Source organism: Gorilla gorilla, chromosome 7, assembly GCF_029281585.2.
Source record: "Gorilla gorilla gorilla isolate KB3781 chromosome 7, NHGRI_mGorGor1-v2.1_pri, whole genome shotgun sequence".
In the NCBI taxonomy this organism is placed as follows: domain Eukaryota; kingdom Metazoa; phylum Chordata; class Mammalia; order Primates; family Hominidae; genus Gorilla; species Gorilla gorilla.
Genome location: NC_073231.2, coordinates 146,131,903 through 146,154,174, shown reverse-complemented (window position 1 = coordinate 146,154,174; position 22,272 = coordinate 146,131,903). Strand labels below are relative to the sequence as shown.

The 22,272-nt window shown below is 43.9% G+C and overlaps 1 protein-coding gene across 3 annotated transcripts in view; it reads left to right on the top strand.

Moving 5' to 3' along the window:
* Positions 1–22,272, top strand: part of TRAPPC9 (trafficking protein particle complex subunit 9) — a 730,192-nt gene that overhangs the window by 142,575 nt on the left and 565,345 nt on the right. For all 3 annotated transcript variants that reach the window (XM_019032441.4, XM_004047569.5, XM_055349566.2), the window contains 2 exons: positions 8,901–9,027; positions 19,648–19,793. In XM_019032441.4, coding sequence (XP_018887986.2) covers positions 8,901–9,027; positions 19,648–19,793 — 273 coding nt within the window. The remainder of the gene's footprint in view (positions 1–8,900; positions 9,028–19,647; positions 19,794–22,272) is intronic.

The following is a 22,272-nucleotide window of genomic DNA, read 5'->3' as shown; positions in this document are numbered from 1 at the left end:
GTTATGTTGAAAGATCAATATCATTATTCCTAAGAAAACCATTCAAATACTAACTGTGGTATTATTTCTATAAGTGAAAGTACCAGAATCAATGGTGAAAATGTAACTTCAGATATTTGATCAAACCGCACCTGTACTTTTTCCTCTGTATTTTCTTTTTCCTTCTTCCTTAGGTTTTTCCTCCTGGATTTAGAAAAAAAAGATGTACTTCTTTCCCCTCTTTCTATTCTCTACCTGTTTAGAGTACCATAACTGACTGAATACAAGCCTGGTTGTCTCCGATTATTACTTAGCAGAGACAAGAATAACTGTGCAATCATGATGCACTGGTTTTCAAGCCAGTGTCCATTTAAATGGCCGTAAATCATTTCTGATCCAAAATTTTGGTGCTTCTGCTTCTATAAGAACAATATATCATATTTTCTGCTTCTGTAAGAACAATATAGTTAAGTAGTAACTAGGCTTTCATTAAAAATGTTCTGTTTGGGCCAGGCGTAGTTGCTCACTCATGTAATCCCAGCACTTTGGGAGGCCGAGGTGGGTGGATCACTTGAGTCCCAGAATTCAAGACCAGCCTGAGCAACATGGCAAAAACCCATCTTTACAGAAAATATGAAAAATTAGCTGGGTGTTGTGGTGCGCACCTGTAGTCCCAGCTATCCTGTAGGCTGAGGTGGGAGGATCGCTTGAGCCTGGGAGGTGGAGGTTGCAGATCGCGCCACTGTACTCCAGCCTAGGCGACAGAGCGAGACCCTGTCTCAAAAAAAACAAAAAGTTGGCCGGGCACGGTGGCTCAAGCCTGTAATCCCAGCACTTTGGGAGGCTGAGGTGGGCGGATCAGGAGGTGAGGAGATCGAGATCATCCTGGCTAACACGGTGAAACCCCGTCTCTACTAAAAATACAAAAAAAATTAGCCAGGCCTGGTGGCGAGTGCCTGTAGTCCCAGCTACTCGGGAGGCTGAGGCAGGAGAATGGTGTGAACCCGGGAGGCGGAGCTTGCAGTGAGCCGAGATCGCGCCACTGCACTCCAGCCTGGGCGACAGAGCAAGACTCCATCTCAAAAAAAAAAAAAAAAAAAAAAAAGTTCAAAATAACTTTCAAGGGCATTAGATGTTCTAATTTGACTAAAATCATTGTTGGATAATCTGATCAAAAATGGAATAAGATGGATTGATTTTTAGTGACATAAGTTGAGGAATCATCACCTCCCGCTAACCAAATCATATGCTGTGAACATGTTAAATTTTTCACAAGCTTTTCTCCAGCTTGGCATGTGGAACAGATATCAGCAGCCACCACGGCCTTGTGTTCTTTTATTCCTCTTATGGTAACACTGGGTATATGTGGTCAGGCTTAATATTTTGGAACAGGAAGACTCAGTCAACTCTTGATCTGAATCCTAACTCTGTTCCTCTGTATGACCATGAGAAAATAATTTCAGTTCTCCAAGCCCATTAAACTTAATTGCTGTGTCCATCAACAGATGAATGCATAAAGAAAATGTGGTATGTACACACAATGGAATACTATACACCTGTAAAAAGGGAAGAAATTCTGTTATTTGTGACAACATGGATGGAACTGGAGAGCATTAGGCTAAGTGAAATAAGCCAAACACAGAAAGACAAATACCATATGTTCTCACTTATATGTGGGATTCAAAACAATTGAACTCATAGAAGCAGAGAGTAGAATGGCGATTAGCAGAGGCTGGGAGGTAGGTGGAATGGGGAGATGATGGTCAAAAGGTAGAAAGCCTCAGTTAGACAGGAGGAGTAAGTTGACTTTTTTTGAGATCTGTTGCACAGCATGGTGAATATGGCTAAGAGTTGAGTCCTGTACATTTCAATATTACTAAAGGAACAAATTTCAAATGTTCTTATCACAAAAAATGTTAAATATTTCAGGTGATGGACATGTTAGCTTGATTTAATCATTTCACATTGTATTAAAAATCATAACACTTTGTATCCTATAAATACATGCAATGATAATTTGTCAAAATATAATAAAAATTATTGCTATGAAACATTTTCAAGCATAAAGGTAAAAAGAATTGTAAAATGAATCCTCATATATCCATCACCCGGATTCAGTGGTTATCAAGACTTTTACACATTTACTTCATCTCTTGCTTTTTAAATTTGCTGAATTATTTTAAAGAAAATCTCAGAGACATATCATTTCAGACCTTCATACTTTAGTATGCATTGCTAAAAAATGAGCATTTTCTTATATAACTACAATATTATACTTAAAACATTAATAATTATTTTTTGGTGACATTTGATACCAATCCATAATCAAATGTCTAGGGTTGTTCCTGAGTTCATCTTTATGAACTTTAAAAGGGGGATCATAATGCCTTTCCCCACTTCTTTGGCAGGTATTTTGTAAGAGGGTATTATATTGCCTATTTTGGATAAAAAATAATGAAGTTTGTTATTAATATATACCAGAATCCCTTGCCTTAAAGATTTTATAGTCTAAAGAACGTAGTACAATATTCGGCACATCGTAAGTGCTCAGTAAATGTAATTGTGGGTAGGGACATGACTTTCTTCCTTTTAAGGAGCTTATAGTCCAAATCTTTTATTTTTCGTTGTTAAACTTAAAAAAAAATTAAAGCAGAAATCACTTATAATCTTACCACTGTGAAAACTTTGTAAGTTGTCCTGTCCTTTGTAAAGCCCTTCAGAGACAATGAGAATCCAGTAGCAAAGAGCACTTCTAGCCTCTGGGTTTTAGTCTCTAAACACTTCTTTCCACTAAAGGGAATGAGAGCTCCTTGGAGAAGTGATTTAATTCTAGGCCTGGGGCTGGATATGAACCAGAAACAAAGGGATCAAAGAATAATGGGACCTTATCCAAAGGACACAGGAACCAACCAGAAGGGACTCCCACTGGCCAAAGATGGTGCCTACATCAAAAAAGAAGAAAGCTTTCAAATAAACAATCTAACACTGCATCTTCAGGAATTAGAAAAACAAGAACAGACTCAACCAAGGTTAGTAGAAAGAAGAAAATAATAAAGATCAGAGTGGAAATAAATGAAATAGAGATTAGAAAAACCATACAAAAGATTAATGAAATGAAGAGCTGGTGTTTTGAAAAGCTTAACAAACCTTTAGCTAGATTATGAAAAAAAGAATAAATGTCAAATCAATAAAATCAGAGATCAAAAAGGAGAAATTTACAACTGATAACACAGAAACATAAAAGATCACAAGAGACTATTATGAACAATTGTATGCCAACAAACTCAGTGACCTAGAAGACATGGATAACTGCGTGGACACATACAATCTGCCAAGAATGAATCATGAAGAAATAGAAAATCGGAACGACCAAAAACGAACAAGAAAATTGAATCAGTAATAAGAAGTCTCCCATCAAAGAAAAGCCCGGGACCTGAGGGCTTCACTGCTGAAACATTTAACAAAGAACTAGTACCAATTTTTCTCAAACTACTTCCAAACTCATTCTGTGAAGCCAGCATTACTTTGGTATACTAAAACCAGAGAAAGACATACCATCAACAAAAGAAAACTAATCTCAAAAGACAGATATCCCTGATGAAGCTCAGATGCAAAAATCTTCCACAAAATACTAGCAAACAAAATTCAACAGCACATTTGAAAGATCTTCCTCCATGATCAAGTGGAATTCATCCCAGGGATGCGAACATGGTTGAACATAGATGTGACATATCACATTAACGGAATGAAGAACCAAAACCATATTATCATTTCTATACATGCAGAAAAAGCATTTGACAAAATTCAGCATCCCTTCATGATAAAAACTCTCAACAAATTAGGTATTAAGAATACTCACAAATAGTTTCCAAATTCTGGAAGAGTCAGGTAGAATGAAACAAATATGTTCTAAATTTTGTTCATAGGAGTACACTCAATCATTAAAAGCTGTTAATAGCTCAAAAGAAAAGTTTTCTTGACTCTGAAAAAACAAAGGACCAGCAACGTTTTAAACAAAAAATCAGAAAGATTACTTCAGTCTTGTATTAGTTCAGTCTGTAGTTAATTCCCATTCTGCTTGATATTCCTGAACATTTCAGTTCTCCATGAGTCCTGAAAGTTTTTCTTCTATTCTGATGTCACAATCTCCAAAGTTATCAGAAACTTGTATTCAACAGCACCTGGTAGAGTTTTATAGCTGATTATAAAACCACCTTCTGAAGACCAAAACAGACAACAATTGTCTGTGGATGACAAAAGGTTTTAGGGCAGCCATAGTCAAAGATACAATCCATAAGGAAATTTGTTACCTCTGTGGCACACAATAATTTAACATAACAATTATAATTATTACTGATAATGTACACTAAGTCATATCAGAATTATAGGAGTTTCCCATGATTTTGGAACACATACCAATAACATATTTGTGTAAATATAGCCTAAAGAAAACTAAACACCATTTCATATTTGACAGTGTTTCCTGTGTAATTTTTATACCAAATAAGACAAATTGTGTCACTTTTGGACTTTAGGGAACCTAGTATCTTAAAGGATTAATTAGTTCAGAAAAAGATATAATTTATAATTTGATTTTGGAAAGGTCAAAGGTTTAAAACACTTATATCACAGATCATTGTAAAATAAGTCATTCATTTGACCAAAGTAATAACTCAAGGATTTTTTTAAAAAGGTGAAAACCTTCATTCTTTGAGAAAGAAGCCTTAATTTTCCAAACAATATTTCCTAATAAAATAGCATGAAACCAATTAAATTTGTTTTTCAAAATTTCATAAACTATAAAATTTTAATCTTGAACAGAAGATATAACTTTCATAAGCTTTTTATAATCTTTATAACCTTTACTAAGGAGTTGGTTAATGCTTCAAGAAAACCTTGTTAATCTGACACAGGGGCTCATATGCTGGTCTTGCATCAGTGTGTCTTTGACAATAATGATTAATTTATAGAGAAACTGAACTTATTTTATCTCTCAAAATCAGCCCTTATAATCTCACATGCCCACCAAAAAAAAAAACAAAAAAAAAACCAGACATACAAATGGCCAAAAGATGTATGAAAAAATGCTCAACATCACTAATCTTCAGGGAAATGCAAATCAAAACCACTATGAGAGATCACCTTTCTCCAGTTGGAATACCTATTATCAAAAAGTCAAAAGATGAAATGTTGGTGAGGAGGTAAAGAAAAGGGGTCCTTTACACACTATTGGTGGGAATGTAAATTAGTATGGCCATTATGTTAAACAGTATGGAGGTTCCTCAAAAAACTTAAAAATAGAACCACTGTATGATCTTCCATTTCGCTACTGAGCATATATCCAAAGGAAATGAAGTCAGTGTCGAAGGGGTGACTGCATGCCTGCATTTATTGCAGCACTGTTCAAATAGCCAAGATATGGAATCAACCTAAGTGCCATTCAGCAGATGAATGGATAAAGAAAATGTGATATAGATACACAGGGGGATACCATTCAGCCATAAAAAAGAATTAAATCCTGTCATTTGCAACAACACAGATGGACCTGGAGGGTATATGTTAAGTGAAAAAAGCCAGGCACAGAAAGACAAATCCCTCATGGTCTTCCTCAGGTGTGAAATTTTTAAACGTTTGTCTCATGGAATTAGCAGAATAGAGGTTAGAAGAGGCTGGGGATGGTTGGGAGAAGGGAGATGGGGAGAGGATGGACAGTGGATACACTGCTCTAGTTAGGAGAAGTAAGTTCTGGTATTCTAATGCACGGTTGGGTGACTATAGTTCACAAAAAGGTATATTTCAAAAGATCTAGAAGAGAGGAATTTGAATGCTCTTATCACAAAGAACCGATAAATGTTTGATGCAGTGGATATGCTGATTACCCTGATTTGATTGTTATACAATAAATGCGTTAAAACGTCATACTGTACCCCAGAAATATGTACAATTATTATGTATCCATTAGAAATAAAAAAGGATGTGATAACAATCAATGGAAACATCAAAGAGATAAAAATCCATCCGTATATAATGATACTAAACAATAAACAAAACGCATTGGTCATTACTGGTGTTTCACAGGGCAATAGTTTTCCACTCAGTAAATAAAGGGAAAGACTCAACCGTTTATTAATGTCTGTGTTGTCTGCGTTCCAGGATAACCAAATGATTGATCAGGAAAAAATCCTTCCTTATAAACAAATTCTAGCTTCTAAGTGCAGAGGAATTAGAGAATTAGAAAATCACCAGTTTGTAATTCCTGATGAAATAATAGATCTGGCAACAATTTATAGCCGACACTTGAATCCTTTAGGAGAAGGTGGATGGGGCCTTTGCACTGGATGGGCCATGCTGACAATTGGGCATAAGCGTTTGACTCTAGAAACCCCACTGAAGTGGCGATGGGGTCGTATGGCAGTAGGGGAAAGCCAAGAAGCAACCCCCATTTCCTGTCCCTAGCAGGAGCACCACACCGCAGTAGGCACTGCTGAAAATCATTTACGATTGATTACATATCCGCAGATCGCCTCTGCCCCTGCAGCTGGCGATGGTCCCTTTTCCACCCCAGCAGAAGATTAGCATTTGACTCCCTTCAGGGAGTCAGCAGGCACAGCGGAGAGGTGTGCCCTGCTACGCTCAAGGGGAATAAGTGAATATTGAGGTACCCCCAACCTGGCCTTCCACAAAGCTCTGAGAGTGCTCACAGCCAGGCTGTATCCCTACATAGGACATTCCTCCACAGCATAGTGACCAGACCTAAAGCACAAACACGGGGGTTCTCTAATGAAATGGCACAGCCAGACCACGCTGCGGTGAAGCAGCCTCCCCTGTGCTACTCAGTGTGTACGTTATTTTCTGTCTAGAAATGCCATTCAGAGCTTAGCCAAGTGATAACACTGTGGTGCCTTTCCTTTCTTGGATAACGGTGCAAGTGGCATGAGGCACCACGAATAGATCCCTTTCCTTCTTCATTTCAGCAGCATTTACCGAGAGTGCGTATGGGGTGGTAGAATTCAACTGAATAGGATACCTCAACCATAAGTGCTCTGCCTAACATTAGGCAAATTAGATAATATACATGATATCAGCTGGAGCCCTTTGGGAGATTTTTATAGATTGAGAATGATTTGGTTATTTAAAGGCTTTTTTCATGTTTCAGATTAACATTGTTGTGTTGTATTCAAAAGTAATTCTGGTCACTTTTCTGCTCTGCTCTCTGGCTTCCTAAGAATGAGGGAGGCTGGGTGTGATGGCTCATGCCTGTAATCCCAGTACTTTGGAAGGCCAAGGTGGGGGGATCATTTGAGCCCAGGAGTTTGAGACTAGCCTGGGCAATGTAGTGAGACCTCATCTCTACCCAAAATTAAAAAATCAGCAAAGCATGGTGACACATGCCTGTAGTCTCAGCTACTTAGAAGGCTGAGATGGGAGGATTGCTTGAACCTGGGAGGTGGAGGTTGCAGTGAGCTGAGATTGTACCTCTGCACTCCAGCCTGGGAGATAGAGTGAGACCCTGTTTCAAAAAAAAAAAAAAAAAAAAAAAGAAGAAGAAGAAGAATGCGTAGGCACAGAAAATTCGTATGGTAGCAGTTTAACAATTAATACATGTGCCTGAGCTCTATGAAGCCCTTGCCTTGATATTTATTATTTATGGTCACCAGCCTCAGTGGAGCACTTGGCTTCACTTTGCAGCTACTTACCTGCTCTTTGTCCACTCCAGTGCAGCTATATGATAATGATGATAATGGTTATTATCATTTCAGTTTATTCAGTGTACCATATCTGCCAGTCACTGTTTTTTTAATGTATTATCTCATTTATCCTTAGTAATTCCTGATATAGGCACTCCTCTTACTGCAGGCAAACAAGATGCAGAAAGGTTGAAGGACTTCCCCTAAGGTGGTAGCACAGTAGATAGGGAAAGACCAAGGCATCTCCTGGAGTCAGATCTAACTTTGCTGTTCTAGGTGTCATCCCTGGCGATCGTGTCCCTCTGCTGCTCTTCTCTCCAAGTCCTCTGTCTTCCCCATCAGCAGTCACTTTGGTATTTCACAGAGAAGCTAGATGCTGCAAGGAGGGACTTCCTTGTTCACACCCCTCCCATAATCCCATCCTTTCCTTAATTCTTTAAAGCACTCTAGTGAGAAAACCACAGGCCTAAGGCCAAGTACATGGTCTTTGACAAGCTGCTTAATTTCTCTTGGTCTCAGGTTTTTCATTTGCAAAGTGGGGACAGGAGTGCCTGCCTTCCTGAGCCAGCCTGAGTCCTAGAGCACAGCAGGTGCTCCTGAGCTCTGTCGTGCTGTGGGTGAGAAGGGGTCTGTGTCCGTGGCCTGTCTAGAGTGTGCCATGGACAGGAAGTGGACATGATTATCACCTGCGTCCTCTTTTCCTCCTTCCTTGTGAAAGGGATGGGGGCGGGATGGTGAACAACAGTCTTTTCTCACAAAGCTCTATATTTGCATCAAAAATGTTGATTTGTAATTATTTGCCTAAGTGTCTGTCATACAGATAAATTACAAACTCCTGAGGGACAGACAGGTCCTGGCATTTTGCTTGGTAATTACCTAGTAATTGCCGAAAAAGTATGGTTAAGTTATAAAATATACTGATTCTCTAGTCCTGCCTACAGACTTTCTTGAAATTTGATAAGGGTTTATTTTCTTGGAAAATGGAAGTCTCCTGGAGGATACTAACTTAATTTCCCTTTTATCCACAGGCCCTTAAGAGGAGCAGTGCCGGTGATTTTCGAATAAGTGGAATATGGCTTCTGCTTTGTTCTGGTCTCTTTTGCTCACTGCCCCTTCATTTCTGTCAGAAGACTGGACTCATCGGACTGTCATGAAATGCCCCAAGTAAAATGAAAGCCAGCCACTTTGACTTTTGCCTAATACATCTTTATTTTGTTTTCATCTTCTCTTCAGAAAAGAAAGATGTGGCCCAAAGCCTAGAGAACTATACGTCCAAGTGTCCTGGGACCATGGAGCCCATCGCCCTCCCTGGCGGCCTCACCCTGCCACCGGTGCCCTTCACCAAGCTTCCCATCGTCAGGTGAGATGGGCGCTGCAGAGCCGGAAAGGCGGCTGCCCTCTGGGACACCGTCCTCTAGTCTGATTGTGAATAGAGATCTTTAGAAGAGCTCCCATTTTTGTTGGCTGTGTATCGGGTTCATTATCTCATTAAACTTGAAAGCAGCCCTATGACATGGAAGTAAGTATTTTAGAGATGAGAGAGTCAGGGCCAGCGACATTCCGTAACTGCTGTAGTTCCGTGCCCACTAAATGGCGGAGTCACGTCTGCACCCAGCCTTGCTTCGTTCCAAAACCTGCCTTGCGACCACTACACCGTGGTGGAAACCAGTCTGATCGCATCGTCTTCTCCTTGGAAGTTTTCAGTCATTTCCTTTTCCGCAGGCCATGCACCCCAGCCACACGGGAACAGGGCAGCTCCTCGCCCACACAAGCGCTTGCCAGCTCCCACCTTTGCTCTGCACTGCCTCTGCCTGGCAGGCTCTCTCCTCTCCCGGCTTCATTCTGTCTGTGCTCCCTTGTTCCTTCATGCTCATCCTCAGCCCCATTTCCAGGACACTTTTCCTGAGAGGCGAGCTCCCTGAGTTTCCATGGCACCCATTGCTCACCGCTCTCCCAGGATTTGCTGCCATGTGCTGTCCTTTCTGTGTGACTGTCACTCCTAAGAGTGTGAGATTTTAGAGTGGAGACCTTTTGGCACATGCAAAGTGGGTCCTTGCAAAAGGTTTTTGTTTTTTCTTCACCACTCAAGGCTTAGGACCTGCAAAAGGTTTATGAACTAATCTTGTGAGGTGATTTCTGAATTTTTGAAATATTTGTTTGAAGACCGGAAAGAAACAGTTGAATTTGACATTTTGCTGTCGAGTGGAAGTGCTGTCGCCTTAGGATTCAGTGTGATGAAGATGCTAAGTATCTTTAAAACGCTCTTGGCTTGGCTATTGTTCCCCAGCTTCACTCGGTCTTTCCATGCACTCGCTTTGACTCACAGGCCTGCTGCATTCCATGAATGAGTCACTCAACCTCCTGGGTATCAGTTTGCTTATCTCCCCACTATGCCCCCAAAATTAAGAAGAAAACCGATAGCATTAAGCTATTATGAGAATTCAATGAAGTAACATGTAAAAGCGTGTGTATGGTGCTTAAGAAATGTTAGTTTTCTTTCTCCCTGCATTCTTTGAAGGCAAGTATAGTACTGCCAAATGAAATGGTTTCTTTTTGCCAAAGAGTTGTGTGCTCCTGAGAAGTGGGGGCAGAAAGGGTCGCTGTGCATTGCAGCCCCTGGCAGGCCACACTGGAATTTTAAGGTGTTCTGAAGAGCACTGCTGAGATTGTTCATCAGGCAGAGCTGCAAGGGGCAGCATCCAAAAGGCGTGGCTGTGGCCTGAGAAGTTGCTGTGGCTGCTCCTCAGAATGTCCAGAGGGACTTGCAACACCGCTGTTTGGAGGGCCCAGGAAGGGCGTGGCTGCTCTGCAGTGCCCAGTGCTTGCTCAGCACTCAGGCAGGCTGTGGAGCAAAGGGGCCTTTGAGGCTTTTCTATGACTAAGACTTAGAGCCGAACGCATTTGACTTGGGATTAAGGGCATGATTCATTTTTTAAAGATTAAGGTCTAGAAAAGCCTTTCTTAATAATTTTATATTTACATCATGACTGGAATCATTTTTAAATTTAGAAAACCTTGCCTAGTAGAATGTTATGAAGCTTACAGAACATTCTGGGTGTTTGGTGCTGTGTGTAGATATCCAGGATCTGAGGCTTCTTGTCCCTGAAGCTGGGGATGATTGGTCCTTGCAGGTCATTGGAACCAAGGAAGAAGCATGCTTGTTCTCCTCACAGCCTGCCAGGCAGCCCTGGAGTTAAGCGAGAGGCCCTGGGTTCACTCTCACTTGTGTGTGGCCGTGGTAGAGAAGCAGTCTCTTTACGCTTCGTTTTCTTCATCTTTAAGCCGGGCTTAAAAATTGCCCCACACAGGGTGGTTTGGTTTTGTTTCAGCTGAGCAGAGGCACACGAAAGCGCAGAGCACCATGCCTAGCGCCTAGGAAGCGCTCAGTACATCTTAGTTTTCTTCTTGGAGACATTTTTTCACCTGTGTTTTCAAACAGCACATTGAAAAGTACTGTAACATTCACATTTTAGTCCCTCGGCTGTTGAAACATTAGAAAAGGCAGATTGGGTGAAAGTGTAACAGTCTACCGTTTGGGCAGGTGCTGTTTTCCGAACCTTCTGTGCGCATCCCTTTCCTGGGCAGTGTGTCTCTTTCTCTGTTAGGGTCCTGAGGCTCCTGTGGCAGAGCTCCCTGCGAACAGTTAGCTGAGTCTTGCCTGGCATCCCGGTGCCATTGTTCTTGCCCAGTGTGGTCATGGACTGTTTCTTTTTCTTTTTTTTTTTTTTTGAGTTGTAATCTCACTCTTTTGCCCAGGCTGGAGTGCAGTGGCATGATGTTGGCTTACTGCAACCTCCACCTCCCGGGTTCAAGCGATTCTTCTGCCTCAGCCTCCTGAGTAGCTGGGACTACAGGCGCATGGCACCACGACCGGCTAATATTTGTATTTTTAGTAGAGACGGGGTTTCACCATATTGGCCAGGCTGGTCTCGAACTCCTGACCTCGTGATCTGCCCGCCTCAGCCTCCCAAAGTGTTGGGATTACAGGCGTGAGCCACTATGCCCAGCCATGGGCTGTTTTCAAAAATCTAATTTTATGTATGACCCACCATCTGCATAAACATATTCGTGATGGTTTTCTGAAGACTTTAGCTAGAGAAGTAACCCCTAAGTGTCCTGGTGACTCCTTCCTCATGTGGATCGTACCTGGTCTCATTGAAAACTGGGAAGAAGAACTGCCTGAGATTCAGTGTGGTAAACCCACGGAACCTCAGTACGACTGGTCAAATGAAAGGGAAGGTCTTTGGAACATTTGGAGAGCCGGAGTATCTCGTAGGCTACTCTGCTCGCCACCGCTTAGAGAACAGACTCTAATGTACTTGCTTTGCATGGCTTGCAGGGCCTCTGTGGCCTGCCCTGTCTCCAGCTTTGATTGTGAGCGCCCTATTTCCTTGGTCCTACGCTCCTGCTTTCCCTTGTGGGAATACTTAGAGTGGGCCAAATGTGTGCCCGGTTTTGTTCCTTCATTTAGGCTTTATCTCTGGCTTGGAATGCCTGTGCTTCCCTGCTCTGCCTGATGACACTTAGTCATCTTTCACGATTTTAGTTCAAGGATTATGTCCTCTATAAAGCCTTTTCCAGAGCCACCCACGTAGAAATGACTATACTTCCTTTGTAAGTTAGGAATTATTCCAGCTGTAAAGAACAGAAGACCTAATAGTAGATAGTCAATAGGAAGTTATTTTTCTAGTTTATTAAGAAGCCGGAAACAGGTGGCCTCTCTGTAACTCTGTCTTTACCTCATGATTACCAGATGGCTGCTGTAGCTCCAGATAACACAACTACATCCAAGGCAGAAAGAAGGGAGACAGGGCAGGTCTAGAGATGTCTATCTTTTGCTTAATAGAGAAGCAAAAATGTTCTTGACAGATTCGAGTAGGCTTCTGCCTCAGTCTCATTAACAGGAAGTGTGTCTCATGGCCATCTCTAATTGCAAGACAGGCTGAGAAAATAAATATTTAGCTTTCCTAGAATCTGTGATATAGGTGGGGAATGGAGAATGGGGTCAGAAATTCATGCTTGGTCAGCCAGCCAACAGTGTATGCCATATCTTTCTTCTGTAGCGCTTATGGAACTTGACTGGACATCTTTGTTGACATTTTGGGTCCTTCTCTCTTCTTTGTCTTTGTAGCCCCCAGGTGACCTTGTGTGTTGAATGAGTAAATAGTTGGATCCCTTAGAATATTTTGTAATAGCAGCAATAGAAACCAGACTAACTTAGGCAAAAATAATTTATGGCACAGATACCTGGAAAGTTCAGGGAGGAATTCAGGTAGGGCTGGAGTCAGGGCTCAAACAACCTCATCAAAACTTGGTTTCTTTCCCTCTGAGCTCTGTCCGCTGCAGTGTTGGCTTTAGTTGCAGGCCCCAGGTGCTATCAGAGTGGCTTATCACCTCCAGGCCTCACATCCTCTCGCTACTGTGTCCAGGAAAAGAGAGCAGGTGCCTTTTAGTAACACCTGTAAAGGAACACTGCTTTCTTTCAGGGGGACAATGTCCTTTTGCTTTTCACTGCCCCTCATGGAGTTATGTACTCAGATCGGACTGAGTCCCTGCAAACCACATGGCTGCAAGGAGACCGTGTATAGTTCCCCTAAAGCAAAACCTACGAATAGTTGGGCACAGGAGAAGAGGCAAGTGGATGTTAGGAGGCAACAGACAAGGACACAATAGCAAATGACACCCAAGGCCCACTCATCCCACCACACTGCTCCAGATCAAAAGTCCTGGTTTCGGTTTGTGATCTGTAATGCTTATGAGTCAAAGTAATGCATTGATGAATATCTGCCCTTCCCAAGTCAGAAAGCATACCTTGGAAAAGCGCAGCCTTGAAGCAAGTGCACGCTTTATGTTCTCTTCCTTGGACTTGTGGCACTTTCTGATGCAGAGGGCTGGTTATATGCTTCTCTTCTTACTAATAAATAGGCTCATGTTTTATATGAGACTAATTTTCACCCATAGATAAAAATGTGCATGCTTTAATGTGCTGGCCAGATTCGCTTTTCATGCCTTTCTCCTAAGTTTTAGTCATTTGAAAGTAGGGAGAATTAGGACAGATGTGATGTCCTTGCTCCATAATTCTTCTTTTTTTTTTTTTTTGAGACAGAGTCTTGCTCTGATGCTGAGGCTGGAGTGCAGTGGTGCAGTCGGCTCACTGCAACCTCCGCCTCCCAGGTTCAAGCAATTCTACTGCCTCAGTCTCCCGAGTAGCTGGGACTACAGGTGCGTGCCACCATGCCTGGCTAATTTTTGTATTTTTAGTAGAGACAGGGTTTCACTGTGTTCGCCAGGCTGGTCTCAAACCCCTGACGTCATGATCCACCCGCCTTGGCCTCCCAAAGTGCTAGGATTACAGGTATGAGCCACCACGCCTGGCCTCCATAATTCTATAGCCTCCAGCACTTTTCTTTTTCTCGTCAAAGCAAGATCTTTTTTCCCCCAAGATATGCCATGGGCCATACTTCTAGAAAAGGCTGTATGCCACTTCCTTCTCTAAGACTGTCATGATGATGTGTGAGGGATACTGATGTATATGCATCTCTGTAGGTTTCAGAAAGGAAGGATAGTAACTAAAATGCCTTGACAGATTTATGCCAAGCACCAATAAACCCCCTTCATGTAAAATTGGAAAAGCCACTGGCTTTTGTTCAGTAGTCTTGTATTCCTATCCCACATTCTGCAGTTAGCTGTGTGACTTTGAACAAATGATTTAACTTCCTCTTCTTGAACTGAGGTTGATGAGACATACCTCCCATGCATGGATCAAATGAAATGTTTGGGAAATTGTTTTATAAGCAGAAAAGCTCTTTGCAGACATGAGTTCTTATAGAGGTTTCAGGGAATTTTGCCTCTAATTAGATGTCACCTTACCATTCCCTATCAGTTTTTACTTTTGTTTGTACATGTTAAATTAAATCAAATGAATTAGTTCCATCACTCCCTTAAGAAATGCAGATATGTAGCTATTTATTTATTTTAAAAAATTCCTGGGTCTGGCACGGTGGCTCACGCCTGTAATGTGAACACTTTGGGAGGCCGAGGCAGGGGGATTGCCTGAGCTCAGGAGTTCGAGACCAGCCTGGCCAACAGAGCGGAACCCCATCTCTTCCAAAAATACAAAAAATTAGTCGGATGTGGTAGCGCATGCCTGGAGTCCCAGCTACTTGGGCGGCCGAGGCACCAGAATTGTTTGAACCCAGGAGGCGGAGGTTGCAGTGAGCAGAGATCGCACCACTGCACTCCAACCTGGGTGACAGTGCGATACTCCCTCTCTCTCTCTCAAAAAAAAGAACAAGGTAAGGCAACCAGAGTGAGGGGAAAGTAACAGTGGGATAGAAAACTAAAGTGACAAGTTCTGTTAGTATCTGGAATTCATAATGTCCTACGTAATGGCTGGAGATGGGAGAGAGCGTGATTCTGAGGTAACTGACAAGAAGGAAGCGTGATTGACTACAAGAGCCCCCCCTCTCAAGAACAGGCATGTATCAGTCACACTGGGAAAATGCATCTCTTCCCAGCAATGAGGTGGGAAACCTCTTTAGTGGATTCTCTCGAAGAGAACATTCTGATGTTTTGAGTAGCATGCTCAGCAACATCCCCATGAAGATCTAGGCAGGTGTCTGATGTTGTTTTGCTGTTAGCATTCGGTAACGCACACTGAGGGCATGGGACCGGAGCACCAGGGGAAGAAGGTGGCTTTCCCAGAGGACAGGGCGGTGTGGCCTGCTGTTGACTGACTTGCGTTAGCCCCCCTGCTGCCAGCATCTAGGATAACGGGTGGGCTGCTGTGCATCACACACTCCTTCATGAATGCCATTGAGCTTTTGGCAGGAGTTGGGCAACAGAGAATCCAGAGTTATGTTCTCAGGCATCAAGAAGAGCTGGTAGGTGTCTGCCGATGCTGACCGAGGGGAGCGGGCTCGTGTTGTTAATGCTCTCAGCACCTGGTCCGTGGCAGGCCTGCAGTAAATCTGTGTGCAGTAGTTAAATGTCCGCATCACATGTAGGGTTGTCCCCCTCTTCCTAAATCCTTGCTCCTCATCTCCACCTGAAGGAAGGCCTGGGCAGTAGCTATGGATTAGGCCAAGGTGCTTCCTTAGGAAACAAATCTGGGACTGTCTTCATATATCAACCAAACACTTCAACGTCCTATGCCCGGAAACATGGATTTTACCAGTTTAATTAAAAAAAAAAATTGGGGCTGGGCACGGTGGTTCACACCTGTAATACTGGCACTTTGGGAGGCAGAGGTGGGCAGATCACTGGAGGTCAAGAGTTCGAGACCGGCCTGGCCAACATGGCGAAACTCCGTCTCTACGAAAAATACAAAAATTAGCCGGGCGTGGTGGCAGGTGCCTGTAGTCCCAGCTACTTGGGAGGCTGAGGCAAGAGAATCGCCGGAACCCAGAAGGTGGAGGTTGCAGTGAGCTAAGATCATGCCACTGCATTCCAGCCTGGGCGACAAGAGCGAGACTCTGTCTCAAAAAAAAAAAAAAAAAAAAATTAAGTCAGGCGTTGCAGGTCAACCCTTATGACATAAGAAGAGCTCAGTAATATGTACACTCAAAGACTAAAGCTCCTGTTAGTGTTACAGGGTAAGCTGGTTGAAAAATGTCTACACTGGTGAGTAAATTATCAGACCTGCTATATAGAATCGTTAAACATAAACGAATTTACTGCTGGGTTTGGCTCATAATTATGACTTTGGTTTTAGAATAGATGATCAGAGCCATTTTCTTTTCCCTTGAGGCCTTTCTTAGTATTTGACAATAAAACTATTTTAGCAATATACAGGAAAATACTTACTTGTTCTCTGTAGCCTGGGAGCATGAACTAGGCTCACCCAAAGATGGTTTCAAGTAATTACGATGCAAGTAATGAAAAAGGAGCCAAAATACATCCCTATTTTAATTGTATTCCAAAATTCAATTAATAAAATATTTATTGAGTGCCTAAGATGCACTTCTGGCCTAAGGCTAATTGCGAAGAGATGGTAGTGGCCAAGCGTGATCTCATCTGCCAGGAGGCAGCCAAGCCCACATCCTGTTGCTGTTGACCAGAGTTAAAGCAGAGGATGGTTCTGATAGAACTATAAGTGATCTTTTTTCCTTATTTATGGAATTCTCCGCAAAAATGATACAGTGTGTACACAGTAGCCAACAGTAGACTATCAGGCCCCTAGTAAGCGTGTAGATTATTAACACACTGTAAGTCCTGGATTATTATTAAGGAAGTGGAATAGAGTTTCAGTGCCATTTCCAGTTAATCAGTGAGTCTTTAATTTGGGGGCAGTGATGGGGAGTGGGATTCATTGAATATTTTTTTTTAAGAGCTAACATTGAGTTCCTTCAACCTGGAGAAGAGCTTAAGAGTTAATGAAGGCGTTTACATGAACAAAGACCCAAATCCTCTAGTGAGAGTGAGCTTCGAGTTGCTTTGATACGTTTAAAACTTAAACTTTTAAGTTAATTCTACCGTGTGAGGAAGGATTCTAGGCATTTATTCAGAGAGGTGTTTAGAGGCCCAAATTCAGGGTCGTGCTTTGGACTCCCAGACACCAATCAGGATGCAGCCTCCATGACTGTGTTCATGCCACTGTCCAGGATTTTCTCCCATACATGGTCTAGCGGCCAAGCCATAACCTTCCTTAAGAATTTCTTAAACCAGAGCTGTTTGGAGCTGATAAGAAATGTATAGCAGCATTCAGGATGGGAGCAGCTGGCCCCACCTTGCTACTACAGCTGGCGTGGTCGCCCTTTCCAGCTCTCTCAGTTGCTCCGGACTCGGAGCAAGCAGCCTCCACGCTGTCATACACACAAGGCACTTGAGGCCAGTTGTAGTCCCCACCCATCTCTTCTTGGATATGTTTCCCTGTGAATAAGATTGATGAATTAAATACCAAGAAACAAAAGGTGAGTGGTTGTTGACTGTCATTCCTCTCTACCGGTTCATCTGGCGTCGCTTTCCTGATCAGCGCTCTGCGGTGCTCTGCGCGGCCCTGACGGCCGCTGTTCCTGAGGGAAGTCAGGTTTTTACGGTGTCAGCAGTTTCCAGATGGAATCTGTCAAAATCATCCTTGTCTTGGACACTTTATCCCTGGACTTCTGCTTTACTGTTGGCAGCTTCATAGGCCAAGTACAATTTTTATTAGTTCTGCAGCTACAGACAGATAAGGCCCTGGTGCCCCTGTCCTCAGCAGGCTCACAGCTGAGTGGAAACAGATACAAAATGAAATGGTTCTGATCTGCTATGATAAAGGCATAATGAAGGGCACACACAGAGTGAAGGGAGCTGGGGAGCACATGCTGGGTGTGCCCTTGGTCTGGAGGGCGTGGGGTTAGTACCATCTCCTGCCGTGAGTCACTGAGGGTGGTGGGTGAGAACCACGCACGTGGCAGGCTCCCCAGGGCTGGGATGTGGGTCTGTGGTGGGGATTGTCTGCCGAGTGCTGTAGGCGTGCTTTGCACAGGGCAGGCTGGAATGAGGCATCTGAGGTCCCTCCTCACAGAGAGGTGGTGATTTTGTGGATTCTGTAAGGCAGTTGTTATTATGCAGTATAGGTTAGGGTGTACTGTGGCAGAAAAATTAACCCTGAAATCTTCGTGATTTACTGTAACAACAGTTTCTACTTCCCTCACACAAGTTTGGTGTGGGTTGGGCGGCTCTCCAGGGCAGCTGAGCTCTGGGAGGTTGCTGAGTGCTCCAGGCCGCATCTGTCTGGTGCTCCACCTTCTCAATGTCCAGCCTCCAGGATCACCATGGCCGTGTAGCCGAAGGAGAGAGCTGGGGGCTGGCCTGTCACTCTAAAGTGTGTGTCTCACAGAGGCCTCGGTGGCTCCCACTCACAACCTACTGGCCAGAGCTCCTCAGGTGGCCTCACCTTCCTGCAGAGGCCGGGAGGCGGGGGGTGGGGAGCACGTAGATTTATCACGATCAGTGTCACTATCAGTCTTCCTGTTTTCCCACCTCTACTCCTTGTCCTTTCTGTCTGACGTCCAGGAGTGTTCCCGATCTTAACCACCATCTTCCCAAACTGGTCACAAGGGTGACAGCACCTTCTAGTACTGTGGTTTAAGAGCATAGTGTCACCTGTTGTTATTGCTTTCCAGCCATCGGATTTGGGACAGTATACTTAGTCCCTCTTGCGTGAGTTTCCTTATTGATGACATGGAGACAATAGTAATAGTACCCAAGCTAAGAAGGTGTTTGTGATGTTTAAGTCAGAGAATACATATGCAGTGGTTAGCACAGTGCCTGCTCATGCTCAGGCTCCGTGGATTGGTAAATTTATCTTAATGCTAGCTGGATGAATTCGAGCATGAGTACAGATTGGCAGACATCCACAGCTGGGATGCTGTGGGAAGCGATGACAGATACAGATGCTGCTGCATGCGAGTAGAGCAGAGGGTGCTGTTGACCTTCTCATGGGTGCCGTCTCTTCCCATGGGTCAGGGTCTGGCTGCCACTTGCTGTGGGCAGGTCCCTTGGGAAAGGGAGAGGCAGAGAGAGAAGAGCCATCCTGGGCCAGGCAGTGGGCCCTGTGCCAGGAGTCTTTAGCTGGATCCTCCCCATGGGTCCATGGGGAAGGTGATGGCCCCACCAGCACTTTATACACAAGGAACCTACGTCTTAGAGATGGCAAGGCACGTGCCCAAAGGCACACAGCTGGTTAGGTGTGAAGCGAGATTTCAAGCTGGCCTTTCTGACTCCAGACCATCCTTGGGCCCAGTTCAGGAGTCCCCAGAGGGAAGTGGCTGCTCCCCCAGTTCCAGGGAGTGATTTCCCCTGTCTGGGAGAATCTTGAGTTACTGTTGCAACACTTCCTTGCTGTGTCCTGTTGCCTCAGAGTGCTTTTCCTCCCTCCATTTATCTTCCTTCTGACTGATTTACTGTTTTTCTGATACATCATGTTTGGTTATGTTTATCCTGAAACCACGCTAACCAGACAGTTGAAGTATTTGTGTTCTGTTTGAAACAACAGGCATGTGAAACTATTGAACCTTCCTGCTAGCCTCCGGCCACACAAAATGAAAAGCTTGCTGGGTCAGAACGTGTCAACCAAAAGTCCTTTCATCTATTCACCAATTATCGCACACAACCGTGGAGAAGAGCGGAACAAGAAAATAGGTAGGACGTTGATCCTGGCTTTCCCACCGTGCTCTGCCACCTGATTTCCAATGGCTTTTCTAGATTTTTAGAACAGCATTTTGAGCCAGTTCATGCATGTGTGTGTGTGTGCGTGCGTGGATGTGTGCATGCATACATATGTGTGTATATGTGTGTGCATGTGTGCATGCGTGCATGCGTGTATGTGTGCATGCATGCATATGTGTGTATGTGTGCATGCATGCATATGTGCGTGTATGTGTGTATGCATGTGTGCATGCATGCATATGTGTGTTTACGTGTGTGCATGTGTGCAGTCTGTCATGGAAGTTTATTTGATTTGCTGCTTTTGGCAGGCAATTGCCTATAGATCTGATTTTAAAAAGTTTATTTCATATAAGGTAATTTTGTGAAAGTTCTGGAAACCAGAAAGACTTTTGTTAACTGAGACTTATGTGAACTACAGAAGAGTGATAATTGGAGATGTAGACTGATTTTCCAAGGGCTGAAGTGACTTCTGAATCATCAAAGAAAGATTCAGGGTTGGATTGTGTTCAGGATTGAGTGGGGGATGAGGTAATTGTGTTATGTTCTTTTGTGAACACAGGTGATCAGGATAGTCAGTCCTGGGTTAAGCTGTGTTGTGGGAGAGACTGGGAGTGGACAATCTCTCCTGAGCTTTCCTGTGTCTGAGCTCTCGTCCCTCCTGCATTAGGGCTCAGCATGCACCACCGGCCCTGTCCCTTGGTGTCCTTCCCGAAGCCTGGCTGTGGTGCCAAGCTCCCCATCCCTTGCTGCCACAAAGACATGGCCGAGGCCCCTTGCAGGAGATTGTGACTGCCAGTCACTGGGGACCACTGCCGGTCGAGCCCACATGTCCTGTGACAGAACCTTGAGGGCCTGGAGGCTGGCCGCTGCTTGGCGACTGCCGGGGCCTCCGAGGAGTGTGAGCGGGAGGCCTGCGCAACCGCGGCGCTCTGTGTTTGATATCCAGTGCTTTCTTCTCCTTCTGTTTCTTTGTTTCTGCTCTTAATTCCTGTACCTCCAATTTAGGAAGAAGGCATTCCGGCTCCTTTTTCCACCATGCTTTTCTTTCCAGGACAGAGGCTTCCTGTTGCACTCGCAAGCTCACCCACACCCCGAGTTACAGACTGCAGGCGCTCCCTGACCCCGCCCTGCCCACACCCCTCCCACTCTGTCGGGCTTTTCATGCCACCTCCTGCCACCATCACTCTGGTTTAGCCACAGGGACTCCTTTCTGGTCGTGGAAAGAAACAGGCTTGTTCCAGGCCCAGGGCTTTGGGGCTCACTCTTTCCTTTGCCAGGAACTTGACCCCTGCCCCTCTATCATTGGCTCTCTTGTTGTCACATCCTTTTGGTCTCTGTTCAAATGCCCCCTCCCTCAGAGGGGTGTTCTCTGATCCCAGCGCCTTGCAGGCCACTCCTCCCACCATCTCTAGTGGTGCTGTCTGGGATTCTCTTCCCAGCTTCTCTCCAGCTCAAACCCACACTGGCCCATTGGTGCTTTGTCCCGCAGTATCGCCTGAAGCCCAGAATTCTGTCAGGCTGTGTGCAGCTGCTGTCTCCCCAGCACCTGGAGCAGTGACAAAAGAACGAATGAATGGATGGGGTACATATTATGAATCCCATTTTATAGATTTTGTAGACGGGGAAACTGATTCACGACGTTTAAGTGTCATGTCCAAGAACTCACAGGAGAACCTAGATCTCACTGTACATTTCATGTTCCTGGCAGGGCATGGTGGAATTCAAGGCAGAAGGGACAATAAGAGCATTACGTGTAGCACATCATCTTTTTTTTTCTTTGAGACAGGGTCTAGCTCTGTCACCCAGGCTGGAGTGCAGTGGTGTAATTAGGACTCACTGCTGCCTCAACCTCCTGGGCTCAATTGATCCTCCTGCCTCAGCCTCCCGAGTGGGTGGGACCACAGGTGCACACTACTACACCCACTGATTTTTGTATTTTTTGTAGACGGGGTTTTGCCATGTTGCCCAGGCTGGTCTCGAATTCTTGGGGTCAAGAGAATCCCCTGCCTTGGCCTCCTAGAGAGCTGGGGTTACAGGTGGGGACCTCTGCGTCCAGCCAGCACATTGTCTTGATGAGCATTTCTCATATATTACTAGCTCTAGGATTTCTTAGCTTCTGTAAGGGTCTCATAATAAACTTCATTAACAATTTGTAAATTATCTGAATGCCTTAAAAAATAAAGTGCTTCAGAGGAAATAAAGTTGTTTGCTGAGATAAAGGGCATAACTAGGGTAGGAGTACTCAAAGAACCTTGTGCTTTTAAAAATGGTAATCATTTCTTTTATTCTAATTGTGCTTTATAAGAGGCTATCATATGTTACCTTATTTAGTTTTTCCAGTATTTTTGGGAGATTTCATTTTTATCTCCCTTTTACAGATGAGGAAACAAACTTAGAGAAATGACTTTTAGAAGTAACTAAAAGTTACTCAGTTAGTGACAAGCTTGATTTC